This window comes from Tachyglossus aculeatus, chromosome 14 (genome assembly GCF_015852505.1).
Source record: "Tachyglossus aculeatus isolate mTacAcu1 chromosome 14, mTacAcu1.pri, whole genome shotgun sequence".
Taxonomy (NCBI): domain Eukaryota; kingdom Metazoa; phylum Chordata; class Mammalia; order Monotremata; family Tachyglossidae; genus Tachyglossus; species Tachyglossus aculeatus.
The window spans coordinates 11,680,671-11,703,574 of NC_052079.1; the positions used below are offsets into that span (position 1 = coordinate 11,680,671).

The window sequence follows — 22,904 nt, forward strand, 5'->3', positions numbered from 1 at the left end:
TGACAATTGGTAGAGCCAGGATTTGAGCCCCTGATCTCTTGACTCCAAAGCCTGTGCTCTTTCCACTGAGCCATGCTGCTTCTCTTAGAAATGTACACCTAAAACACAAGACCACATGATTTTATATTTGTCTTGTTAGTAGAGAGGAATTGTCTAGGATTTAATTGTTCATTTTGTTTCTGATTAAATTGTCCGTCTTTGCCTACCTCTAGTTTATTGTACTATTTTCAATTTAAGGTAGTAAAGTGTGGCTAGAATCTGATGTTCTAATCAGGTAGTTCCTTAGTCGTCATTTTATGGAAAAACAAATGAGTCTTTACCCCATAGTTTATTCTTGCTGAGTGCACACTTTAATGAATATCAGGAATGGGTGCAGAAAATTTGGCCAGGCATTGAATAGTGGAACTTTTGGGTGGAACACTAATGCTAGTCAACAATTCCTTAATTTCAAGTTGAATGGCTGCAGAATATATAATTAAATCACTTATAACTGGAGTCACAGTCTATTCTGTTACCTGTTCTGTGACTTTTTCTCTCTAGTTGTATAGTGTTGGTAATTATACCATGGTTTATTTTATTAAAACAAAAATAAATTTTTCTCTTTGTAGCAGGAACTCCAGAAGATAAAATGAGACTGTTTCTTATCTATTACATTAGTGCACAGCAGGCACCCTCTGAGGTATGTTTTTTTAAATTATTATTATTTTTATTTTTATAATCCTATTTACCGAGTGATTGCTGCCAGTGGGAATTTCATAGTAGAAGCAGCATTGGCCTAGTGGATAGAACATGGGCCCGGGAATCAGGAGGACCTGGGTTTTAATCCCGGCTCTGCCATTTGTCTGCTGCGTGACCTTGGGCAAGTCACTTCACCTTTTTGAGCCTCAGTTTCCTCATCTGTAAAATGGGGATTAAGACTGTGTATCCCATGTGGGATATAGATTGTGTCTTAACTGATTTGTTTATATCTACCCCAGCTCTTAGTACAATGTCTGGCACATAGTAAGTGCTTAACAAATACCATAAAAACATGAGAGAGTAAAAGTCGATCTGGTTAAATAATCTTTATTTCTTTGCTGTGAAAGAAAAACAGTTTGGTTTATGTACTGGGTATATTTACCACTCAATTCTATAGCAGTAGTTATTGTCCTTGGGAGAACTGACTGACCTCCTAGATTAATAGAACATGAACTTAATTTTTCAGTTTAGATAAATAGCCAGTTCCCAGCTTGTGATAAAATCTTACTGTGGTTTTTCCATTTTATCTTCCCTCCTCATTACCAGTTCCCATAGTAGATTCCACTCTGAGGCCCATTTCTCTGAGTAACCCATTTATAATTCCTTTAAAAAGAAATGCTTCTTTCTAATGAAAATTGCCCTTAAAGAAGCAGCCCTCAATTGAACGTATTTTAAAGTAGCACGCGAACAAGGGGAGATGTCTCCTGAGAAGCAAAGAATAGGGAAAATTTTATGAACACGAAAATAAATATCATCCGTAAACTCTCAATTACTACAGATTTTCTTGGCTGTGTCATAAGGGAATATTCAGAGGCACTTGCAGTCATTTGCCTGACTATACCGGCGGGCAGAGACCTTGCTGTTCTGAGGACCAAGGGGTGGGAAAGGGGATGCTGAAGGGTCTAAAGGGACTCAGCCTATGATGAATCTGTGGTGAGTCAGGAGAGGAAGGAATTCTTGCTATCTGTGGGAAGTGGGTGTGCTGGTGCCCCCAGGTTGACCTATTTTAGGTTCTTTTTCAAGAATCATGCCTGGGAGCTGGATGGACATTCCAGGTTCTCCTCAGTGCCATGACTCTTGCAGTTGGAAGTTGGAAGTTTTTCCGTTTAGGGGCCCTCACTCCCACGTCTGGCTGCTTATCGAACGGTGACTGTACGACCAATCAAAAGTTAAAACTGCCACCACCCAAAGGGCAGATACGGAGAAATGCCCAACGTGAGAACCCTCCATCCTTAACCTCAACAGCCGGGCATAAAAACCTTATAAACACTCTTTGCTGAGAATGAGTCCTTTCTGATCTCCCAGTAGCCCAGCCATGCATTTCAATTATCTGTGCTTTTCAGTTTTCTCGTTTACCTGAGCTGGAGGTGGAGCTGATAATGGAAAGTTTTCCTGGTTTTTGAAATAATAGGAATTTTGAACCTGGAAAAATATGTATCATGGGTAGGACAAATCAATCATAAAAATGATTTAGCTTGAGTTTTTACCAACTTGTATATCTTTAATAATGGTTTGTGGGCTGAAAATGTATTTATAAGTGATATATATGAAAGAAAGTAGGAAGGCGGGTGGGACGAGAAGCAGTATGCCTAATGGTAAGTGCATGGGCTTGGGAATCAGAGGTCCTGGGTTCCAATCCTGACTCTACCACTTGTCTGCTGTGTGACTTTGAGCAAGTCACTTCACTTCTCTGTGCCTTGGTTACCTCATCTGTAAAGTGGGAATTGAGACTGTGAGCCCCATGTGGGACATGGACTGTCCAACCTGATTACTTTGTATCTCCCCCAGTGCTTGGTGCATAGTAGGTGCTTAACAAATACCATCATTATTATTATATGTTTAGTGGATAAACATATCTGAATATGTTCATAAAATATTCAAAGTAGGAGTATTCAATTTTTTGCAGTATAAGAAATAAACCTATCCAGTTCTCCATATTTTGCATGGTTTCAAAAGGACAGTCATGGGAAAACGCCACATGCATTTTGTCGCATTTATGGTTATGTGCTCAATGATTTATTTTGTAACTAAACCAATAGTTTGTAAAGGCAGGAACTTTATTGCCAGCTTTAAAAGTGGCATTTGCACAGTACTCCACGAATTTTCCTTTGATTGCATCTAATACCGAAGTTCAAGTGTTTCAGTATAGGTGTTTTTCACATACTTTTTCACTTCTGAAATTGGACAGAAGCATGTAAAAATATAGGCCGTAAATTTATAAATGTAATCTATCTAAGAGTTAATACTTATTTTTTCTTAATTTTAATTTTTTTCTTGCTTATAGTTCAAAGTACAGTATTGTTTAATTTTTTAAGTACCTGTTTAAAGCCTTATGGTTTTCAGGTGCTTCAAACTCATCAATTTTAAAATAGAAAGCATGTTGAAGGCAAAATCGCAGGTCATTAACTGATTTCCTTGGCACCATTGTCAAAGTGTAATAATCAAAAGTGGCACCAACAGTGGAAGAAGATGGAGAGCAGAATTTCAACCATTTGTAATGATACAGTTTTCTGATTTCAGGCTGACTTAGAACAATATAAAAAAGCTCTGACTGATGCAGGATGCAACCTCACTCCTTTGCAGTATATCAAGCAGTGGAAGTAAGTCTTTTTTTATTTCTGCCCTCAAACATTTGTCATTTATATGTTGCCAACTTGTACTTCCCAAGTGCTTAGTAAAGTGCTCTGCACACAGTAAGCGCTCAATGATAAATACTACTGAATGAATTTACAGTGCTTGGCACATAGCACTTAACAAATACTAGCATTATTATTTAGGGAAGCAAATTGAGGCCAACTGCTCAAAAAAAATCATGGTGTTCAAGTCCGCCACAGTAGTGAAAACATGTAGATATCTTGGCTAGAAACCTGCTACAAATTTAACGAGTTCCAAAAACGATCCTGTTTTTGGATACAGCACGATGCAATGTGGAAAGAGACGGTTGTGTGCATATATGAAGCGCCGGGCACAGCACTATGCTGTGAGTTTTAGACTGTCCCAAGATCTCAATCTCTTAACTGTGAGTGGCCATGAAGATGGGGGAAAATGTTTGTGGCTGCTGTTTTTAAATCTGGATTGGTATGTCTAAATATAAGAAGCCTCCATAACAGTAAAAACAATTTTTTACAAACTGTTGTCATGTATGAGTGTGATCTCACGTGGCACTGTTCAGTTATTCAGTCCATCTTCTCTTGGGGCCAAAGAACTAAGTTCTAGTCCCACCTTTAGGTCTGTATGACCATTTGCCCTCCCAACAGAACTGCCTGCATTGGCTCGTGTGGAAGCAAAGCATTCAGACTCGGCAGAGAGAGGGAGAGATTCTCACACTAACATTTCCAAAACCAATTGTGAAAATCAGAAAATGAAAATAAAATGTCTTTCTCATTTTTACAGGGCTTTTGCCAAGATGGCGTCAGCTCCAACCAGCTACGGGAACACTGCTGCTAAACCAATGGGGTAACTCTTTCTAAACGGACAAAGCACAATGCCGAAAATGTGGCATTGGGTCCATTTTAAATAATTGTAGTGGTGCTTTAAAATTAGTTGCTAGGCCAGTATCTGAAAGGGTGAGTGGGGTTTCCCAGGCTGGGCTTCCTCATTCCAGCCTTAAGTAAGGTAATGTCAGTTGTATAAGAAGCCAAAGAGGCCCTGGTGGGGCTGTCAGTAGGTATCCAAAGTCCTCCTGTCTTCCCTCCTTTCCTCTTTACTCCCTCTATTCCCCCAAATTCTGTTCAGGAAAGAGAATTATCCTGGGTCAGGCTAATAGGGAAGGTTCTATAGAGGTAATACGTGGATTTCCCAAAAGTGCCTGCAAGGCTCTATTTAGTTACACAGTTTTACCTTCCTTAATATTTGGCACTTTAAAGACATCTATATAAAGTTCTAAAATAGATTTTAGTAGAATCTTTTCTGCTCAAAAGTTTCACAGTTCAGTATAATTCAATGTAATTCTTGGCCGATGATTTATAGAATGTAGAGGAGTCTGTGAACTGTTAGATGCAGATGAGCTTCCACCCTCACATGGCTGATCTGTAGTGTTTTCCAAATCTAAAGTGAATCAGATCACCTGTTACAAGTGTACCTCAGTGTTTATTGTCAGTTTCAATGTGATTTTAGATATTAAAAACAAAAGAGAGGCTCTGAAATCCCCTCAAATATAAAAGCAACAAACAGTGGCAGTTCCATTTTTGAAGTTATCACTTCTTTTGACTGAGAAGGGCTCTTCTGTCGCAGCAGACATCTTGTAACTGATTATAAGCTAAAAATGGGATTTGGTAACATTTCTGATGGCAAACAAAACTGCAGCAGTGTCAAATCTGAGAGCCAAGATTCACCAAAGATGATTCAGGGAACAGTCAGTGTGTTGTTTTTGGAGTGGGGTACAGTACTTCTTTTTTCTTATTTGACCGAGTAATTTGTACAATATGTGATATTTTTTGGCTTTTTCCTCTCAGCCTCTTATCACGGGTCATGAATACGGGGTCACAGTTTGTGATGGAAGGAGTGAAAAACTTGGTTCTGAAACAGCAAGTAAGTACAGTATTGTATGTCCATCCAATGAAATATTGTATGAAAGCTAATTTTTCAAGTTTTGAGACATTCTAGGAATGTAGTAAACCATAATGAGATAAAGGAAAAGGCAGCCTCATGGACTTGCAAGTTAGAATGTTCTCAGTAGCGAAGTCTTCAACTATGGCACTCATCCTATTTTGTGTCCTGAAATTGTTTACTTGAACTAAAAAATCATGCTGATTTGACTTGGTTCCATTTGAATCACCAGCATTTAATTTTGGAGAATCAATAGGGAGAAATTTGAGCTGTTCATATTGCTTTGTGCATTAATTAAGTTTTGGGCAAAACAGGTATCTCTTACATCAAATCCTATCATTTATCTCTGTAGAATATATATGTATGTGGATGATTTTTAAATGCATGTCTCCAAAAAGAGGGTCTTCCTGAATTGAGTGTGAATAAATTAGCCAGTTGATCTAACAAGAGCCATATAACGTAGGGACACAAAAGGACTCCAGAGGTTATCATGTCACGCTTTGAATTATAACAGGGGAGTCACTTCCCAGGCTAATCGTCCCCATCTTCACAGAGGCTTGGTTGTGCCCACGCACTCAAGCAGTTTTTTGGCCCACCCTTGTCCAGACTTCTCTTCCAGCTCCTTTCCGCAGCCCCTGATTTCCCCCTTTACCCCACCCCTCCAGCTCTGAAAAGCTGCTGAACCAGGAAGAAAAGAGGAAGGTGGAGGGAATGTTCCAGTCCCCAACACTGCCCCAACCCTGTTTCAGGTGCTGCCTGGCCCTCGGGCCTGATTCAGCATCTGCTTTAGCACCAACAATGTAAACTGGGTGAGGAGGGGGCAGGGGGTTTGATAAAACTGGCTTTTGTCTCTTTTCTTCTTTTCTTTTCTTTTCTTTTCTTTTTTTTTTTTACAGTATTAAGCGCTTACTGTGTGTCAAAGCACTGTTCTAAGTGCTGGGGTAGATAAAAGTTAATCAGGCCAAAAACAGTCCCTGTCCCATGTGGGGCTCAGTCTAAGTAGGAGGGTGTTGAATCCCCATTTTACAGTTGAAGAAACAGGCACAGAGAAGTTGTGACTTGCCCAGGGTCACTCAGCAAGCGAATGGCAGAGCCAGGAATAGCTACTAGGTTCTCTTAACTCCCAGGCCCCTGCTTTATCCAGTAGGCCATGCTGCTTCCTGAAGCATGTGAATAGTAGAACCCGGCATGGGTGACTTAACTCACCCCCGAGCACTGGCATTTAGCCTCCCCATTTATCACTGCTGTTAGTGAACACAGCATTTAGCAAAGGGTCCACTCTAGGCCCCTGCAAATGTGGAGGGTGAGCAGTCTCCCTTCCTGCTGCCTGGCTTGGCTGATATGCCATAGTTTCACTGTTGCAGGCCGGCAGCAAGTGTGCTGAAGGGGAAGAGAGCATCTTGAGCTCAACCTGCCATCCTTGCTCCCCTTCAGCTCCTTCCCACTTCAGAGGGGCAGGGCTGCCCAGCTACTTCCTGACTAATTTTGTGCAAGGGAAGGTAATCCATTGCCATCGCCTTCATAATGCTGATTCTGAAGAGAATGCCTAAGCTCAGGAGCCGTTTTTGGTTGCAAGAAGAGCCAGGTGTGGGGTTCTGGAAACCAAAGGTTTCCAACCCCTGCTATGCAAGAGAAAAGAGCCATTTTTCATTGGCTTATTTCCTGAGGGGAAATGTTCCTCCAACTCTGTAATCAGAGCAGTTACCTTTATTCGTTTTTGAAGTCCCAGCATAAGCAAACTGATGATTGTTATTGTGAAAACTTTGTCAATTCCTATGTTCAAAAGAGTTGTTTCTCTTTTATAAGAGAAATAGTACTTTTTTTTTTTTTACTGAATTTGAATTTCACTGTTCAGAACTCAGCTTTAACTTTCCCTTATTGAAGAATTGTCTCTCTTGTGGAAGTAGGTAATAGGTAAAAATGTTGGAACCTTTTCCACCATAATTTGGAGCACAGTTGTTCAAATTAAAAAGGGTAGTGGGTGTTTTGGAAAGCAGTTGGGGAACAAATTCATTTTTTACCAACTTGGTGAGTAGAGGGGGGAAAAAGTAATTGTGAAGGTATTTAATGTTAAAACTCATGTTTTCCAGTTCTATTAAATCTCCATTGTAGTTGTGTTATCTTGCTGAAGTAAATTGGCTCTGCATTATAAAGTCACCTGAGGCAGTGGACTGTAGGCTAATCAAGGAAAATATACTCTTCAGATGTTTCTCCAGACCTGTTTTTTGCTTGCTACTGCAAGCCACTTTGGCTTTTTTTTCCCCTCCTACCCAGATACCAGAGACTTGGATTTACATCCTAGTGCTACATAGCTAACTCTTTATCAGAGTATTTTCAAAAACTTTCAACCTCACTTCTTTAAAGCATTTTCTATTTGTGTGAAAAATGAGTACTTATTCTAGTTTAGCATATAGTGTGAGCAGACCAGTTACAGAGCCAACTGATTTTACTTTAACTCAGACTGCGTAGTCTGGAGAGAAGACGAACTGGCAAAATAGTATTACGGCCTGGTACTTTTTAGTACTCTTCTGAAAGACTGAACTATTTAAGGAAAACTTTAACTAGGACAGGGTCGATTTGAAGATTATGACTGACCCTGGGAATCACAATGCCATGTTACGTTTAAAGTTATTTGTGCCGATCAAGGTCAAATTGATGAATCCGAGTGAAAAGAAGCATCATTTTGACTGTAAGGGATGAGAGATTCGAATCTAGAGGCTGCTAGATTTCTTTGCCCATATGGTTCTTGTCAAAAGCATTACCAGTGTGTAGGTTAGCACTCTCTAAAACCTTATTTTCTGTTTTTTCTGCCTTTCTGACCATTATCACTCTGAAAGTAGTTTATATTGCTGTGAAAGAGCTATCAGTGAATTCAATTCAACCAGTGTTAGGAAATTGGCCGTTAGGATTTTGTGGTCTCTGAGGACCCTTCAGAATCTTGGGTTTATTATACCAAGGTGACAGGGCTTTAAATAGGACTGTATTATACTGAAGATTATGTTTCTACACTCAGTTTCTGCTGAATTCATTCAATCATATTTCCCTATTGTCAAGCACCTTTTATCAGTGTTACTTTGCCCTCCCAAATGATACCGGTCCTGTTTTAAACTGGGGCAGAGACATCTCATCAAATTTGTGTCCAGTCATATGTTTAGAAAAATGTCAGAACTAATCTGAGATAACCAAACTCATTTTCACTTGGAATCTAAACCTAAATTGCTCCCAGAACTCTAGAGGGGAAAAGTTAGTGAATTCCCTAGGACAGCACCTTCCCCTTCATTTTCAATTTTGAGATCCTTTTCTCTGATTTTTTGCCTTCTCCCATCTTTTGGCTGTGACACAAGAGACCTTTTGTGACGTTCCAGGAAAAGTTATGTGACCATGAGAACTCTTTTACGGGTAACTTCCTCTATTAGTGTTTATCTATAGTCTCCAAAATTGTGTGCAGGGTCCTCCATGTAAAATTCAGCATAAAGTTGAAGCCAAGGGATATATTTAAAGATTTTAAGTGAAGTGCTTCAAATGCCATTATTTGAAGTTGTTGAGTTGAAGACAGGTGAAAATTGGGACATCATACACACACTACACTGGGCATACACTGTAACGGGATAATGCCAGGGGCAGGTAAGTGATGTCCTTTGAATGATTCAGCTTAAAATGTAATTGCTGTTAAAAAGTTAGCATCATTTTGCTTGAATTATTGCATATTGAAACTGGACTTGTTTGCTTCTCATAGGATTTTAATAATGCTTCACCTTAATCAACCTTATTATATAGTATCCCCAGAGGACATGGGGTGGATAAATGTGTGTTTATTTGAATAGCATTTAACATTTAATTCAGCACCTCATCCATCCCTCATAGTTGGGCATATTTTAATACAGATGCTTTTCATGAGTTCCAGTCTTAGGGACCAAATGAAATTTTCCTCAGAAAAATAACTTTGCAAAATAATTAGAGATATTAGCCTTTCAGTCATTAAAATACATGTTGCTGTTGAGTTGTTTGTGTAACCAGCTGAATTCAGAAGGACAGATTTAATCGGTTTGAAGGTTGGATATTCAAGTTTATTTACTTAGAAAAATTATTTCTTATGGCCAACATAAATATCAGTAAACAGCAGTTTTCCCTCATCTTACCCAGGATGATCTCGGAGGGTTTTTTTTTTAATTTAGCTGGGGGAAGAAATAAAAACATTATCTTGTCTGGAGAGAGCAGCATGTAATTCCCGTTTCCTTTTCATTCCTAGTGAATATATTTGACCTGAGAAGACAAATAGTCTCTTATTCACCCTTTTGTAAAATGGCAGTAAGGATTATCAAACCTCACCATTCAGAGAAAATGAGTAATGTTGCCTTTGCTTTTCAAAGGCTCCAAGTCACCTCAGAAAACCGTTCTGTCCAGAATGTCCTGTTCAGTTTACTCAAAGGAAGTGCCAGTTCAAAGCTGCCGGAATTATCATCTCATTGAGCTTGAACTCTTAACGTCTGTTATTCAATAAAATCTTTGGTCCTTTTACTATAGTCATTCGAAATGATAAAGCAGAAGAGTTAGTTTATTGGACAAACTGAAAATACTTTGAAGCTTCAAATCCCAGATGAAAAATAAATGTAATTTCTTTTCATCCGTATTCAATTACACAATAATGAGGTCTTTGACTTAGAACTTTTAATGTTTCTTTCATGAAAACTGCATGGTATGAAATTCTTTAAATTCTTTAGAAAATACCAGTATGCTAAAACAGAGTGGATTCGGTTTAAAAATAAATCTTTTAAAATGAAATATACGATTGATGATGACAGGGTAGGGGCCTGGGAATCACGAGGTTTGCTGCCATTTGTCTGCTGCATGGGGACAGGATAGGGGCCTGGGAGTCACAAGGTTTGCTGCCATTTGGTTTTGTTCTCTGTCTCCGCCTTTTAGACTGTGAGCCCTCTGTTGAGTAGGGACTGTCTCTATATGTTGCCAATTTGTACTTTCCAAGCGCTTAGTACAGTGCTCTGCACATAGTAAGCGCTCAATAAATGCGATTGATGATGTCAGGGTACGGGCCTGGGAGTCACCAGGTTTGCTGCCATTTATCTGCTGCATGGGGACTGGATAGGGGCCTGGGAGTCCACAAGGTTTGCTGCCATTTGGTTTTGTTCTCTGTCTCCCCCTTTTAGACTGTGAGCCCACTGTTGGGTAGCGACTGTCTGTATACATTGCCAATTTGTACTTCCCAAGCGCTTAGTATAGTGCTCTGCACATAGTAAGCGCTCAATAAATACGATTGATGATGACAGGGTCGGGGCCTGGGAGTGACAAGGATTGCTGCCGTTTGTCTGCTGCATGGGGACAGGGTAGGGGCCTGGGAGTCACAAGGTTTGCTGCCATTTGGTTTTGTTCTCTTTCTCCCCCTTTTAGACTGTGAGCCCACTGTTGGGTAGGGACTGTCTCTATATGTTGCCAACTTGCACTTCCCAAGCGCTTAGTACAGTGCTCTGCACATAGTAAGCGCTCAATAAATACGATTGATGATGATGATGATCAGCTGTGTGACTTTGGGCAAACCACTTAACTTCTCTGTGCCTCAGTGGCCTCATCTGGAAAATGGGGATTAAGACTGTGAGCCCCATGTGGGACAACCTGATTGCCTTGTATCTCCCCCAGCACTTAGAACAGTGCTTTAGACTGTGAGCCCACTGTTGGGTAGGGACTATCTCTATATGTTGCGAACTGGTCCTTCCCAAGCGCTTGGTACAGTGCTCTGCACATAGTAAGCGCTCAATAAATACGACTGATAATGACAGGGTAGGGGCCTGGGAGTCACAAGGTTTGCTGCCATTTGTCTGCTGCATGGGGACAGGGTAGGGGCCTGGGAGTCACAAGGTTTGCTGCCGCTTGTCTGCTGCATGGGGACAGGGTAGGGGCCTGGGAGTCACAAGGTTTGCTGCCATTTGGTTTTGTTCTCTGTCTCCCCCTTTTAGACTGTGAGCCCACTGTTGGGTAGCGACTGTCTCTATATGTTGCCAATTTGTACTTCCCAAGCGCTTAGTACACTGCTCTGCACATACTAAGCGCTCAATAAATACGATTGATGATGACAGGGTAGGGGCCTGGGAGTCACAAGGTTTGCTGCCATTTGTCTGCTGCGTAGGGACAGGGTAGGGGCCTGGGAGTCACAAGATTTGCTGCCATTTGATTTTGTTCTCTGTCTCTCCCTTTTAGACTGCGAGCCCACTGTTGGGTAGGGACTGTCTCTATATGTTGCCAATTTGTACTTCCCAAGCGCTTAGTACAGCGCTCTGCACATAGTAAGCGCTCAATAAATACGATTGATGATGACAGGGTAGGGGCCTGGGAATCACGAGGTTTGCTGCCATTTGTCTGCTGCATGGGGACAGGGTAGGGGCCTGGGAGTCACAAGGTTTGCTGCCATTTGGTTTTGTTCTCTGTCTCCGCCTTTTAGACTGTGAGCCCTCTGTTGAGTAGGGACTGTCTCTATATGTTGCCAATTTGTACTTTCCAAGCGCTTAGTACAGTGCTCTGCACATAGTAAGCGCTCAATAAATGCGATTGATGATGTCAGGGTACGGGCCTGGGAGTCACCAGGTTTGCTGCCATTTATCTGCTGCATGGGGACTGGATAGGGGCCTGGGAGTCCACAAGGTTTGCTGCCATTTGGTTTTGTTCTCTGTCTCCCCCTTTTAGACTGTGAGCCCACTGTTGGGTAGCGACTGTCTGTATATGTTGCCAATTTGTACTTCCCAAGCGCTTAGTACAGTGCTCTGCGCATAGTAAGCGCTCAATAAATACGATTGATGATGACAGGGTCGGGGCCTGGGAGTCACAAGGATTGCTGCCGTTTGTCTGCTGCATGGGGACAGGGTAGGGGCCTGGGAGTCCAAAGGTTTGCTGCCATTTGGTTTTGTTCTCTTTCTCCCCCTTTTAGACTGTGAGCCCACTGTTGGGTAGGGACTGTCTCTATATGTTGCCAACTTGCACTTCCCAAGCGCTTAGTACAGTGCTCTGCACATAGGAAGCGCTCAATAAATACGATTGATGATGATGATGATGATCAGCTGTGTGACTTTGGGCAAACCACTTAACTTCTCTGTGCCTCAGTGGCCTCATCTGGAAAATGGGGATTAAGACTGTGAGCCCCGTGTGGGACAACCTGATTACCTTGTATCTCCCCCAGCACTTAGAACAGTGCTTTAGACTGTGAGCCCACTGTTGGGTAGGGACTGTCTCTATATGTTGCGAACTTGTCTTTCCCAAGCGCTTAGTACAGTGCTCTGCACATAGTAAGCGCTCAATAAATACGACTGATAATGACAGGGTAGGGGCCTGGGAGTCACAAGGTTTGCTGCCATTTGTCTGCTGCATGGGGACAGGGTAGGGGCCTGGGAGTCACAAGGTTTGCTGCCGCTTGTCTGCTGCATGGGGACAGGGTAGGGGCCTGGGAGTCACAAGGTTTGCTGCCATTTGGTTTTGTTCTCTGTCTCCCCCTTTTAGACTGTGAGCCCACTGTTGGGTAGCGACTGTCTGTATATGTTGCCAATTTGTACTTCCCAAGCGCTTAGTACAGTGCTCTGCACATACTAAGCGCTCAATAAATACGATTGATGATGACAGGGTAGGGGCCTGGGAGTCACAAGGTTTGCTGCCATTTGTCTGCTGCGCAGGGACAGGGTAGGGGCCTGGGAGTCACAAGGTTTGCTGCCATTTGATTTTGTTCTCTGTCTCTCCCTTTTAGACTGCGAGCCCACTGTTGGGTAGGGACTGTCTCTATATGTTGCCAATTTGTACTTCCCAAGCGCTTAGTACAGCACTCTGCACATAGTAAGCGCTCAATAAATACGATTGATGACAGGGTAGGGGCCTGGGAATCACGAGGTTTGCTGCCATTTGTCTGCTGCATGGGGACAGGGTAGGGGCCTGGGAGTCACAAGGTTTGCTGCCATTTGGTTTTGTTCTCTGTCTCCGCCTTTTAGACTGTGAGCCCTCTGTTGAGTAGGGACTGTCTCTATATGTTGCCAATTTGTACTTTCCAAGCGCTTAGTACAGTGCTCTGCACATAGTAAGCGCTCAATAAATGCGATTGATGATGTCAGGGTACGGGCCTGGGAGTCACCAGGTTTGCTGCCATTTATCTGCTGCATGGGGACTGGATAGGGGCCTGGGAGTCCACAAGGTTTGCTGCCATTTGGTTTTGTTCTCTGTCTCCCCCTTTTAGACTGTGAGCCCACTGTTGGGTAGCGACTGTATGTATATGTTGCCAATTTGTACTTCCCAAGCGCTTAGTACAGTGCTCTGCGCATAGTAAGCGCTCAATAAATACGATTGATGATGACAGGGTCGGGGCCTGGGAGTGACAAGGATTGCTGCCGTTTGTCTGCTGCATGGGGACAGGGTAGGGGCCTGGGAGTCACAAGGTTTGCTGCCATTTGGTTTTGTTCTCTTTCTCCCCCTTTTAGACTGTGAGCCCACTGTTGGGTAGGGACTGTCTCTATATGTTGCCAACTTGCACTTCCCAAGCGCTTAGTACAGTGCTCTGCACATAGTAAGCGCTCAATAAATACGATTGATGATGATGATGATCAGCTGTGTGACTTTGGGCAAACCACTTAACTTCTCTGTGCCTCAGTGGCCTCATCTGGAAAATGGGGATTAAGACTTTGAGCCCAATGGGGGACAACCTGATTACCTTGTATCTCCCCCAGCACTTAGAACAGTGCTTTAGACTGTGAGCCCACTGTTGGGTAGGGACTGTCTCTATATGTTGCGAACTTGTCCTTCCCAAACGCTTGGTACAGTGCTCTGCACATAGTAAGCGCTCAATAAATACGACTGATAATGACAGGGTAGGGGCCTGGGAGTCACAAGGTTTGCTGCCATTTGTCTGCTGCATGGGGACAGGGTAGGGGCCTGGGAGTCACAAGGTTTGCTGCCGCTTGTCTGCTGCATGGGGACAGGGTAGGGGCCTGGGAGTCACAAGGTTTGCTGCCATTTGGTTTTGTTCTCTGTCTCCCCCTTTTAGACTGTGAGCCCACTGTTGGGTAGGGACTGTCTCTATATGTTGCCAATTTGTACTTCCCAAGCGCTTAGTACAGTGCTCTGCACATACTAAGCGCTCAATAAATACGATTGATGATGACAGGGTAGGGGCCTGGGAGTCACAAGGTTTGCTGCCATTTGTCTGCTGCGTAGGGACAGGGTAGGGGCCTGGGAGTCACAAGGTTTGCTGCCATTTGATTTTGTTCTCTGTCTCTCCCTTTTAGACTGTGAGCCCACTGTTGGGTAGGGACTGTCTCTATATGTTGCCAATTTGTACTTCCCAAGCGCTTAGTACAGTGCTCTGCACATAGTAAGCGCTCAATAAATACGATTGATGATGACAGGGTAGGGGCCTGGGAATCACGAGGTTTGCTGCCATTTGTCTGCTGCATGGGGACAGCGTAGGGGCCTGGGAGTCACAAGGTTTGCTGCCATTTGGTTTTGTTCTCTGTCTCCGCCTTTTAGACTGTGAGCCCTCTGTTGAGTAGGGACTGTCTCTATATGTTGCCAATTTGTACTGTCCAAGCGCTTAGTACAGTGCTCTGCACATAGTAAGCGCTCAATAAATGTGATTGATGATATCAGGGTACGGGCCTGGGAGTCACCAGGTTTGCTGCCATTTATCTGCTGCATGGGGACTGGATAGGGGCCTGGGAGTCCACAAGGTTTGCTGCCATTTGGTTTTGTTCTCTGTCTCCCCCTTTTAGACCGGGAGCCCACTGTTGGGTAGCGACTGTCTGTATATGTTGCCAATTTGTACTTCCCAAGCGCTTAGTACAGTGCTCTGCACATAGTAAGCGCTCAATAAATACGATTGATGATGACAGGGTAGGGGCCTGGGAGTCACAAGGATTGCTGCCGTTTGTCTGCTGCATGGGGACAGGGTAGGGGCCTGGGAGTCACAAGGTTTGCTGCCATTTGGTTTTGTTCTCTTTCTCCCCCTTTTAGACTGTGAGCCCACTGTTGGGTAGGGACTGTCTCTGTATGTTGCCAACTTGCACTTCCCAAGCGCTTAGTACAGTGCTCTGCACATAGTAAGCGCTCAATAAATGTGATTGATGATATCAGGGTACGGGCCTGGGAGTCACCAGGTTTGCTGCCATTTATCTGCTGCATGGGGACTGGATAGGGGCCTGGGAGTCCACAAGGTTTGCTGCCATTTGGTTTTGTTCTCTGTCTCCCCCTTTTAGACTGGGAGCCCACTGTTGGGTAGCGACTGTCTGTATATGTTGCCAATTTGTACTTCCCAAGCGCTCATCTGGGATTAAGACTGTGAGCCCCATGTGGGACAACCTGATTACCTCGTATCTCCCCCAGCACTTAGAACAGTGCTTTAGACTGTGAGCCCACTGTTGGGTAGGGACTGTCTCTATATGTTGCGAACTTGTCCTTCCCAAGCGCTTAGTACAGTGCTCTGCACACAGTAAGCGCTCAATAAATACGACTGATAATGACAGGGTAGGGGCCTGGGAGTCACAAGGTTTGCTGCCATTTGTCTGCTGCATGGGGACAGGGTAGGGGCCTGGGAGTCACAAGGTTTGCTGCCATTTGAACCCGAAGATGCCACCAAAGTCTCATTATGCAGTGGATAATATTCCCCTGCTGTTGGATCCCTGAGGCCAAGGAGCTATCTGTGGGCAATTTAACAGATGAAGAGGTGCTAACTGCCGGAGGGAGGGTAAATCTGGAAGAGGGAGACAAGTGACGATCTACAGATGATCTATAAATTAGAATTACTAAACTCTTAGTACAGTGCTCTGCGCTCAATAAATACGATTGATTGAATTACTGGAAAGAACATGGGCCTGGAAATCAGAAGGATCTGAGCCTGAACAGATCCTGTCTCTTATGTGACCTTGGGCAAGTCCCTTAACTTCTCCGTGACCCGGTTACCTCATCTGTAAAATGGGGATTATGGGACTGTGTCCAACCTGATTAACTTGTATTAACTCTCTCTCTCTCTGCCTCTCTCTCTCTGTTTCTCTGTCTCTGTTTCCCTGTTTGTCTCTGTTTCTTTCTGTCTCTGCCTGTTTGTCTCTCTCTCTGTCTGCTTCTCTGCCCTCTCTCTCTCCATTTCTCTATTTCTTCCTCTCTTTCTCTGCCTCTGTTTCTCTGCCTCCTCTCTTTTTCTCTCTCTCTCTCTCCATTTCTCTATTTCTTCCTCTCTTTTTCTGTCTCTCTGTTTCTCTGCCCCCTCTCTGTTTCTCTCTCTCCATTTCTATTCATTTTATTTTGTTAATATGTTTGGTTTTGTTCTCTGTCTCCCCCTTCTAGACTGTGAGCCCACTGTTGGGTAGGGACCGTCTCTATATGTTGCCAACTTGTACTTCCCAAGCGCTTAGTACAGTGCTCTGCACACAGTAAGCGCTCAATAAATACGATTGATTGATTGATTGATTTGGTTTTGTTCTCTGTCTCCCACTTTTAGACTGTGAGCCCACTGTTGGGTAGGGACTGTCTCTATATGTTGCCAGTTTGTACTTCCCAAGCGCTTAGTACAGTGCTCTGCACATAGTAAGCGCTCAATAAATACGATTGATGATGATGATGATTTCACATTTTTTTTTGTTTCTCGGACATGTCACTGGTATGACTTGAGTATAATTGCATATAATTTTTGAGCACAAAAGTCATATCTGTAAAAGTATTGTTTCATTCATCATTAAATACTTGGGTTTTTTTTTCTTTGTTCTAATGACAACACTGCAAGCCTAACTAAGCAATTCTCTTTCACAGAATCTACCAGTTACTCGTATCCTAGACAACCTCATGGAGATGAAGTCAAATCCCGTGAGTATGGTCCTTTTCTACCGTGAACAAATCAAGTAACGCATTGTACTCTAAATGTTTTTAAACATCAAAGTAAAATTTCTGATTATTTTTTGAGGTGTTCAGGTTGAAGGCATAAAAGTGTCCTTAGTGGTTGAAAATGGGTTAAGAAACATTGAAAACTTTGATAACTGCTTCTAAGGTTAGACACATGAAGAAATGATAGTAGTATTTATTGACTATCTGCTATGTGCAGAGCCCTGTACTAAGCACTTATGAGAGTACAGTTGAATAAGAAACAATCCTTGCCCCCTAGGAGCTTACAGTCTAATGGAGAAGACTGACAGAAGACTGTGAATGGTATTTATTTTTTCATGGTGTTAATCGTTTACCATGTGCCAGGAACTGTTCGAAGTACAGAGGTAGATAAAAGTTTTATCAGGTTGGACACAGTCCCTGTCCCAGATGGGGCTTATACGCTAAGTAGAATTGAATCCCCATTTTACAGTTGAGGAAACCTGAGACACAGATAAGTTAAGTGAATTGCCCAAGGTCACACAGCAAGCAATTGGGAGAGCCAGAATTAGAACCCGGGTCCTCTGACTCCCAGGTAGAGCACGGTACTAAGCTTTTGGGAGAATACAGTACAGTAGAGTTTGTTAATAATGACCAAAAGTATGACTAATTGCCAAGATGAAGAAATATAAACTCTAAGGGCAGTTGTTGGATTGACACAATTTAGAAAGGAGGAGTGTAGTCATGGAAAGTCTCCTGGAGGAGGTGGGTTTTCAGGGGGACTTTAAAGATAGGGAGAGTTGAAGCAGGGGTGGTGTTCCAAGCAAGAGGAAGGATGGAGAAGCTTCATGGCCTGATGGATAGAGCATGACCCTGGGAGTCAGAGGGACCTGAGTTCTAATGCTGGCTCCACCACTTTTCTGTTGTGTGACTTTGGGCAAGTCACTTCACTTCTCTGTGCCTGTTACCTCATCTGTAAAATGAGGATTAAGACTGTGAGCCCCTTGTGAAACAGGGATTGTGTCCAACCTGATCAGCTTGTATCTACCCCAGCACTTAGAACAGTGCTTGACACATAGTAAGTTCTTAACAAATTCTGTTATCGTTATTATTACTATATGAGCAAAAGGTCAAAAGACAAGAGAGTTGGGAATCACGTGCAGTGAGGTGATTTGCTTAGGAGAAATGAAGATCGTAAACTGCGGGTCAGCGGGAGAAGGAGTTCCATTAAGGCCATAGGTCAGGAGTTGATGCACATAAGAAAGAGTAACCATTGATAATGTTTGATGAGTCCAGGAACATACAGGAAAACATTTTAGAAAAATGGTGCGAAGAATGGATTTGAGAAAGGAGACTGATACAGTACCCTAGCTGGGATATGATGAGTGCTTGGACCGGGTTGGTGGCCATTTGGATGTAGAGAGAGGTGTGGGAACTGGAAATAAGGAGAGGAAAACAGCAAAATTTAATGACAGCCTGAATGTGAGAGTTGAAAGACAGGAGTCAAGAATAATACCAATTCAGGATTTAGGGACAAGCCTAAATAGCAGGAAGACTCAATCTGCTAAGGGTGTGTAGTAAAAAATAGCCACATTAAGCACTGCCCCACAGGACGAGAACAGGTAGCTGTGCCTTAAACCTTTCAAGGATGTGGTTATAGGGCTGTGGACTCTGTGAACATGTGATAAATTCCTATGACAAGCTTGTTAGCTTAAGTTTGCAAGTATCTCAGCAAATGTAACTCATCCCAAATTTAAATATTGTTTCCTGAGAGCTGATGCAGAACAGATCTTTCAAGAATTCAGTACTATATATTATGTATACTATGCCTACTCCTCACGTTATCAAAACTTTCTCTGGAATTGGAGAGTAGTTTATTTACACCCAGGTAGTGTCATCGAATAGAAAACTATAATTGAAATGTATTTTAAAAGGGCAGTGATGACTGAAGCAACCAGAAGGAATTTTTTATCAAAGCTGAAAATATGGCATACTGGTTTTGAATGGTTTTAGATACAGTGTTAACATTAGGAAGTGTAGTAACGACTTGTAAAGAAAAAAGTTTGCAGCGATCTGCAAGGTTTTGTAAACATCTTGGGAGCCGGGTGAGCTAGAGGGTAGGACCCCACAGTTGTAATAGTTTTCAGTCCAGGATTTGCTTTGAGCTTACTGAACAAGTGACCATGGGAGAGTGGGGTTTATCTGACCACTATCTATATTTTGGTGATATTGTGAGACATTATCAGACAGTGTCTCAGTAAAAGCAGATACAATGTATGTATTTTAATTTGTTTGCCTTGAGCTTTGAGGTACTCGAAGACTGCTCCCTTCAAGTAATATTTACTGTTGGTACTTTTGAACTGTAGCATTTTAAGCTGAATTTATTTTAGATTGATTTGTATTCCTGTTGTTCTATATGTCTCTTCTCCCCCATTTAGATTGTGAGCCCTCAGTGGGAGAGGGACTAAGTCTTCATTTGCTCTTGTAGTTACCTTGGGCTAAGGCTAAGTTCAGAGCTTTGCAAAAGTAAGGATTTAACAAGTATTAGTATTAATAATAATCATATGTTATTGAAGGAACTGAAATTTAGCATGTTCTTTTGTCTAGTATTTCAGTATTGGGGGCGGGGAAGTCATATATAGAATGAGCTGAAGCTAATGGTTTGAAAAATGTACACCTTTTTAAAGTGATAATTTCTTGGTTTGTTCAGTCATAACGTATTAAAATCATTTCTGGGAATGGCATGTCACTTGTCCCCTAAGGCCAAGAAAGCAGTGTTCATAGGGAGAAGATGGAAACATTGTATTGACTCCCAAGAAAAAGAACTACAGATCTTACTGCTGACAGTGTGTCAGTTTGAATACTAGGGCAAGGAAGTTAGACTCGCAAGTAAAGGTCCCATCAAAAAGAGAAAAAACTAAGTGAGAAACTTTAAACTCCTCATTCTTTTAGCATAAAGAATAATAGACCAGTCTTAAAAACACAGTAATTGAGAATCTTTCACATTTTTTTTTCTTTTGTGGTCATGGATAATATCCAAGCTGACTCAAAAGCTACTTGGAAAATATATACTTGATTTGGCCCACCTTAAAGATCTAGCTTCCACTCAGTGGACTTTTGCAGTTAGCACCTTTCCATTTTAAGATCAAAATTCGGAAGTCTTCAGCGTCAGTCAGGGAATAGCTCCATATTTCAAATTAACCCTCTGTTGCATTTCAGTAGTATATGAAAAGACCAAGATTGGCGCTTGCAGTGTTATCTCCTTTTGTCTCATTTTTCAAATAGGCCTTTTGGAGAGTAGTAACTCTTCAGACCACCAAGGAACTGGTTAGTTACTCACTGCTGTCTGCATTGTGCACTAAACGGCTCTCTAGTCATCTGAAATAATTACTAAAAACCAGGTGAAAACCTCAGACCTTAATAGCAATGAACTTTATATGAGGCAGAGTGAAGAAAATTTGTGAAACTCCAACATCGTTCCCTTAATAAGGGACTCTGGATAGTAAAGCAACATGATTCACTTTCGTGGTCTTTTAGCTTGTGTTCAATTCATGGTTACTTAACCTGTAACTGTGCTTCCAGCATCAGTACATAGGCATAAACACATTTATAATACCAAGAACTTCATTGCCTCATTGCTCAGGCTGTGTTCCTGAATCACTTTTAATATGAAATGGAAGTGCATATAGATTGACAAATGGTAACCTAAGACAAAGACAACTTTAGTCAAATTGTAATTTCTTTTTAATAGGAGACAGATGACTACCGGTATTTTGATCCTAAAATGCTACGGGGCAGTGACAGGTAAGCTGCTTTTCTCTTTGTTCCCCTTCTTTCAGATTTTGAGAAAGTTATTTTAAAATCAGCATCTTGAAATTTTATGTTTGCTAATAGAAAAGATACTGAAATTCATTCTCAATCTTTATGTAAAACTAGCCCCAGAATATTCAGGTTAATTGGCAGTTATCCCTCTCCTGCTCCCCCAGCCTGTGCCCTTCCATTAGAAAAGTTCACTGAAAACAAATTCTAAAGATAAGATAGCATCACAACTTGAAGTTTTGAAAATGAAATGCCAGTGGTAAAGACTTAGAACATTTGCAGTAAAGCATGTATTCCTGTCTGGGCTGAGGAAACTAATTTTCAAGACAAACTTGAAATCCTCAGCACGCTAATCCAGAAGTATTCAGAACAGATTAAAGAAATGCCAGAAAGAAAGGCAGAGCTAAAATGCCAGGAAAAGACTTTCAAACTCCTGGGTTTCCCAGGACCAGCAATTTATTCGAGATCAAAAATTATGTATTGTTGGAACTAAAAATATGCCAATGTGCCCATATCTATAATTTCACAATGCAGTTTTCTTTTCTTTTCAGTTCAGTCCCAAGAAACAAAAATCCATTCCAGGAGGTAAGTCAAGTAGAAACTATTTCCTCCATCCCAAACCCAGAAGACAGGTCATTATGGAACCTCAGCTTTATTTCACTCCTGGTTAGCTAGATGTGTCTGGCAATGTGAGAAAACTTCACATAGGTTCATTTAGGTTCATTTCCTGTATTTTCTTACACAAAAAGGTGAACATGTTTGTTGTAAATTGTGAGCTTTATTTTATTGTGGTGAAATGAAGTGGAGACAGAAGTCATGGCCTAAAAATATTACTTTGGAAAGAGTTTTTTCTGAAATTTTATTTATAAAATTTTTTTAAACATTTTCAGAGATATTCGAAGCCACTGTTTTAGTTAAATACAAAAAGCCTAATCTAAGGAAGAATAAATGACACATGAAATTGTGTAAATGCCAGATTTCCTTTTTTGAATCCAAGAAAGATTTTTTTGAATGTAAAATATCTTCTTAAAGAAAAGTGCTGAGTGCAAGGAGCTCAAAAGTTGCTCTTATTTGCAAAGTGTAGTTATTTTCTTCTGTATTAGATGTGAAAGCTCCAATTTTTGTTCAGTGTTTTCTGAGCTTAATCTTTGAACAGTCATTGATGAAAACTAAGTGGCTTGAGGGCTTTTCTTCATGTTACTTAGAAAACAATTGTCATTTCACCCTTTCGGTCTGTATACTTATTTGTGATTGTTGCATTTCAGGCTATTGTGTTTGTGGTGGGCGGAGGCAACTACATTGAATACCAAAATCTTGTTGACTACATAAAGGTACACTTTAGTTACTTTTTTCTGTAATCAATAGGTACTCTAGAAGTGGTTAATAGGGATTGTAAATTTTCTGCATGATAATTGCTACATCAAGTAATCAAATTAAAATTTTTCCATGTAGCTGTTAAATGAGAATTGGGACTTGGGCTGCTAATTGTTGAATAACTACCAGTCTCAGTTGGCTTTTATAAGAATTATAGATCCTTTTCTTTATTGGTGTAACCATTATTCTGGAAGGTAAGTAGCACTATTGTTTACTTTTTTGTCTTCTGTTATGGGTGCATATCGCTTGTGTTTTTTGTGTGTGGCGAAATGTGCTTGCCCCTGTGCAAATTGGTTGTAAAAAAAATTCTAGCTCCTGACTCTGTGTATTGTGACTCCCCTAAGAACCAAAGCCTTTCCTTTGACTGGCTATTTCTGAAGAATTTATGAGAGGTGTTAGTTTGTCCAAGTCTAACGACTGGCAAGGATCTGTGGTCAGGGCACCTATCACCCAATGCCTCCAAGCATCCTGTTGCCACTGTCACAGACAGAATTCTGGGTGGGGTGGACCACTGATCGGATCCTGTCCTAGCATTTCTCATGGTCTGATATAGAATAATCAAACAGAGCCTTAAAATTCATAATTTTTTTCTCCAAGAG

The 22,904-nt window shown here is 41.7% G+C and overlaps 1 protein-coding gene across 1 annotated transcript in view; it reads left to right on the top strand.

The window, feature by feature from the left end:
- The window catches only part of SCFD1 (sec1 family domain containing 1), a 63,983-nt gene that overhangs the window by 39,034 nt on the left and 2,045 nt on the right, over positions 1-22,904 (top strand). The window contains exons 16-23 of the mRNA XM_038756388.1: positions 609-679; positions 3,259-3,338; positions 4,132-4,194; positions 5,193-5,268; positions 17,065-17,118; positions 20,864-20,916; positions 21,483-21,516; positions 22,197-22,262. Of these exons, the coding sequence (XP_038612316.1) occupies positions 609-679; positions 3,259-3,338; positions 4,132-4,194; positions 5,193-5,268; positions 17,065-17,118; positions 20,864-20,916; positions 21,483-21,516; positions 22,197-22,262 (497 nt within the window). The remainder of the gene's footprint in view (positions 1-608; positions 680-3,258; positions 3,339-4,131; positions 4,195-5,192; positions 5,269-17,064; positions 17,119-20,863; positions 20,917-21,482; positions 21,517-22,196; positions 22,263-22,904) is intronic.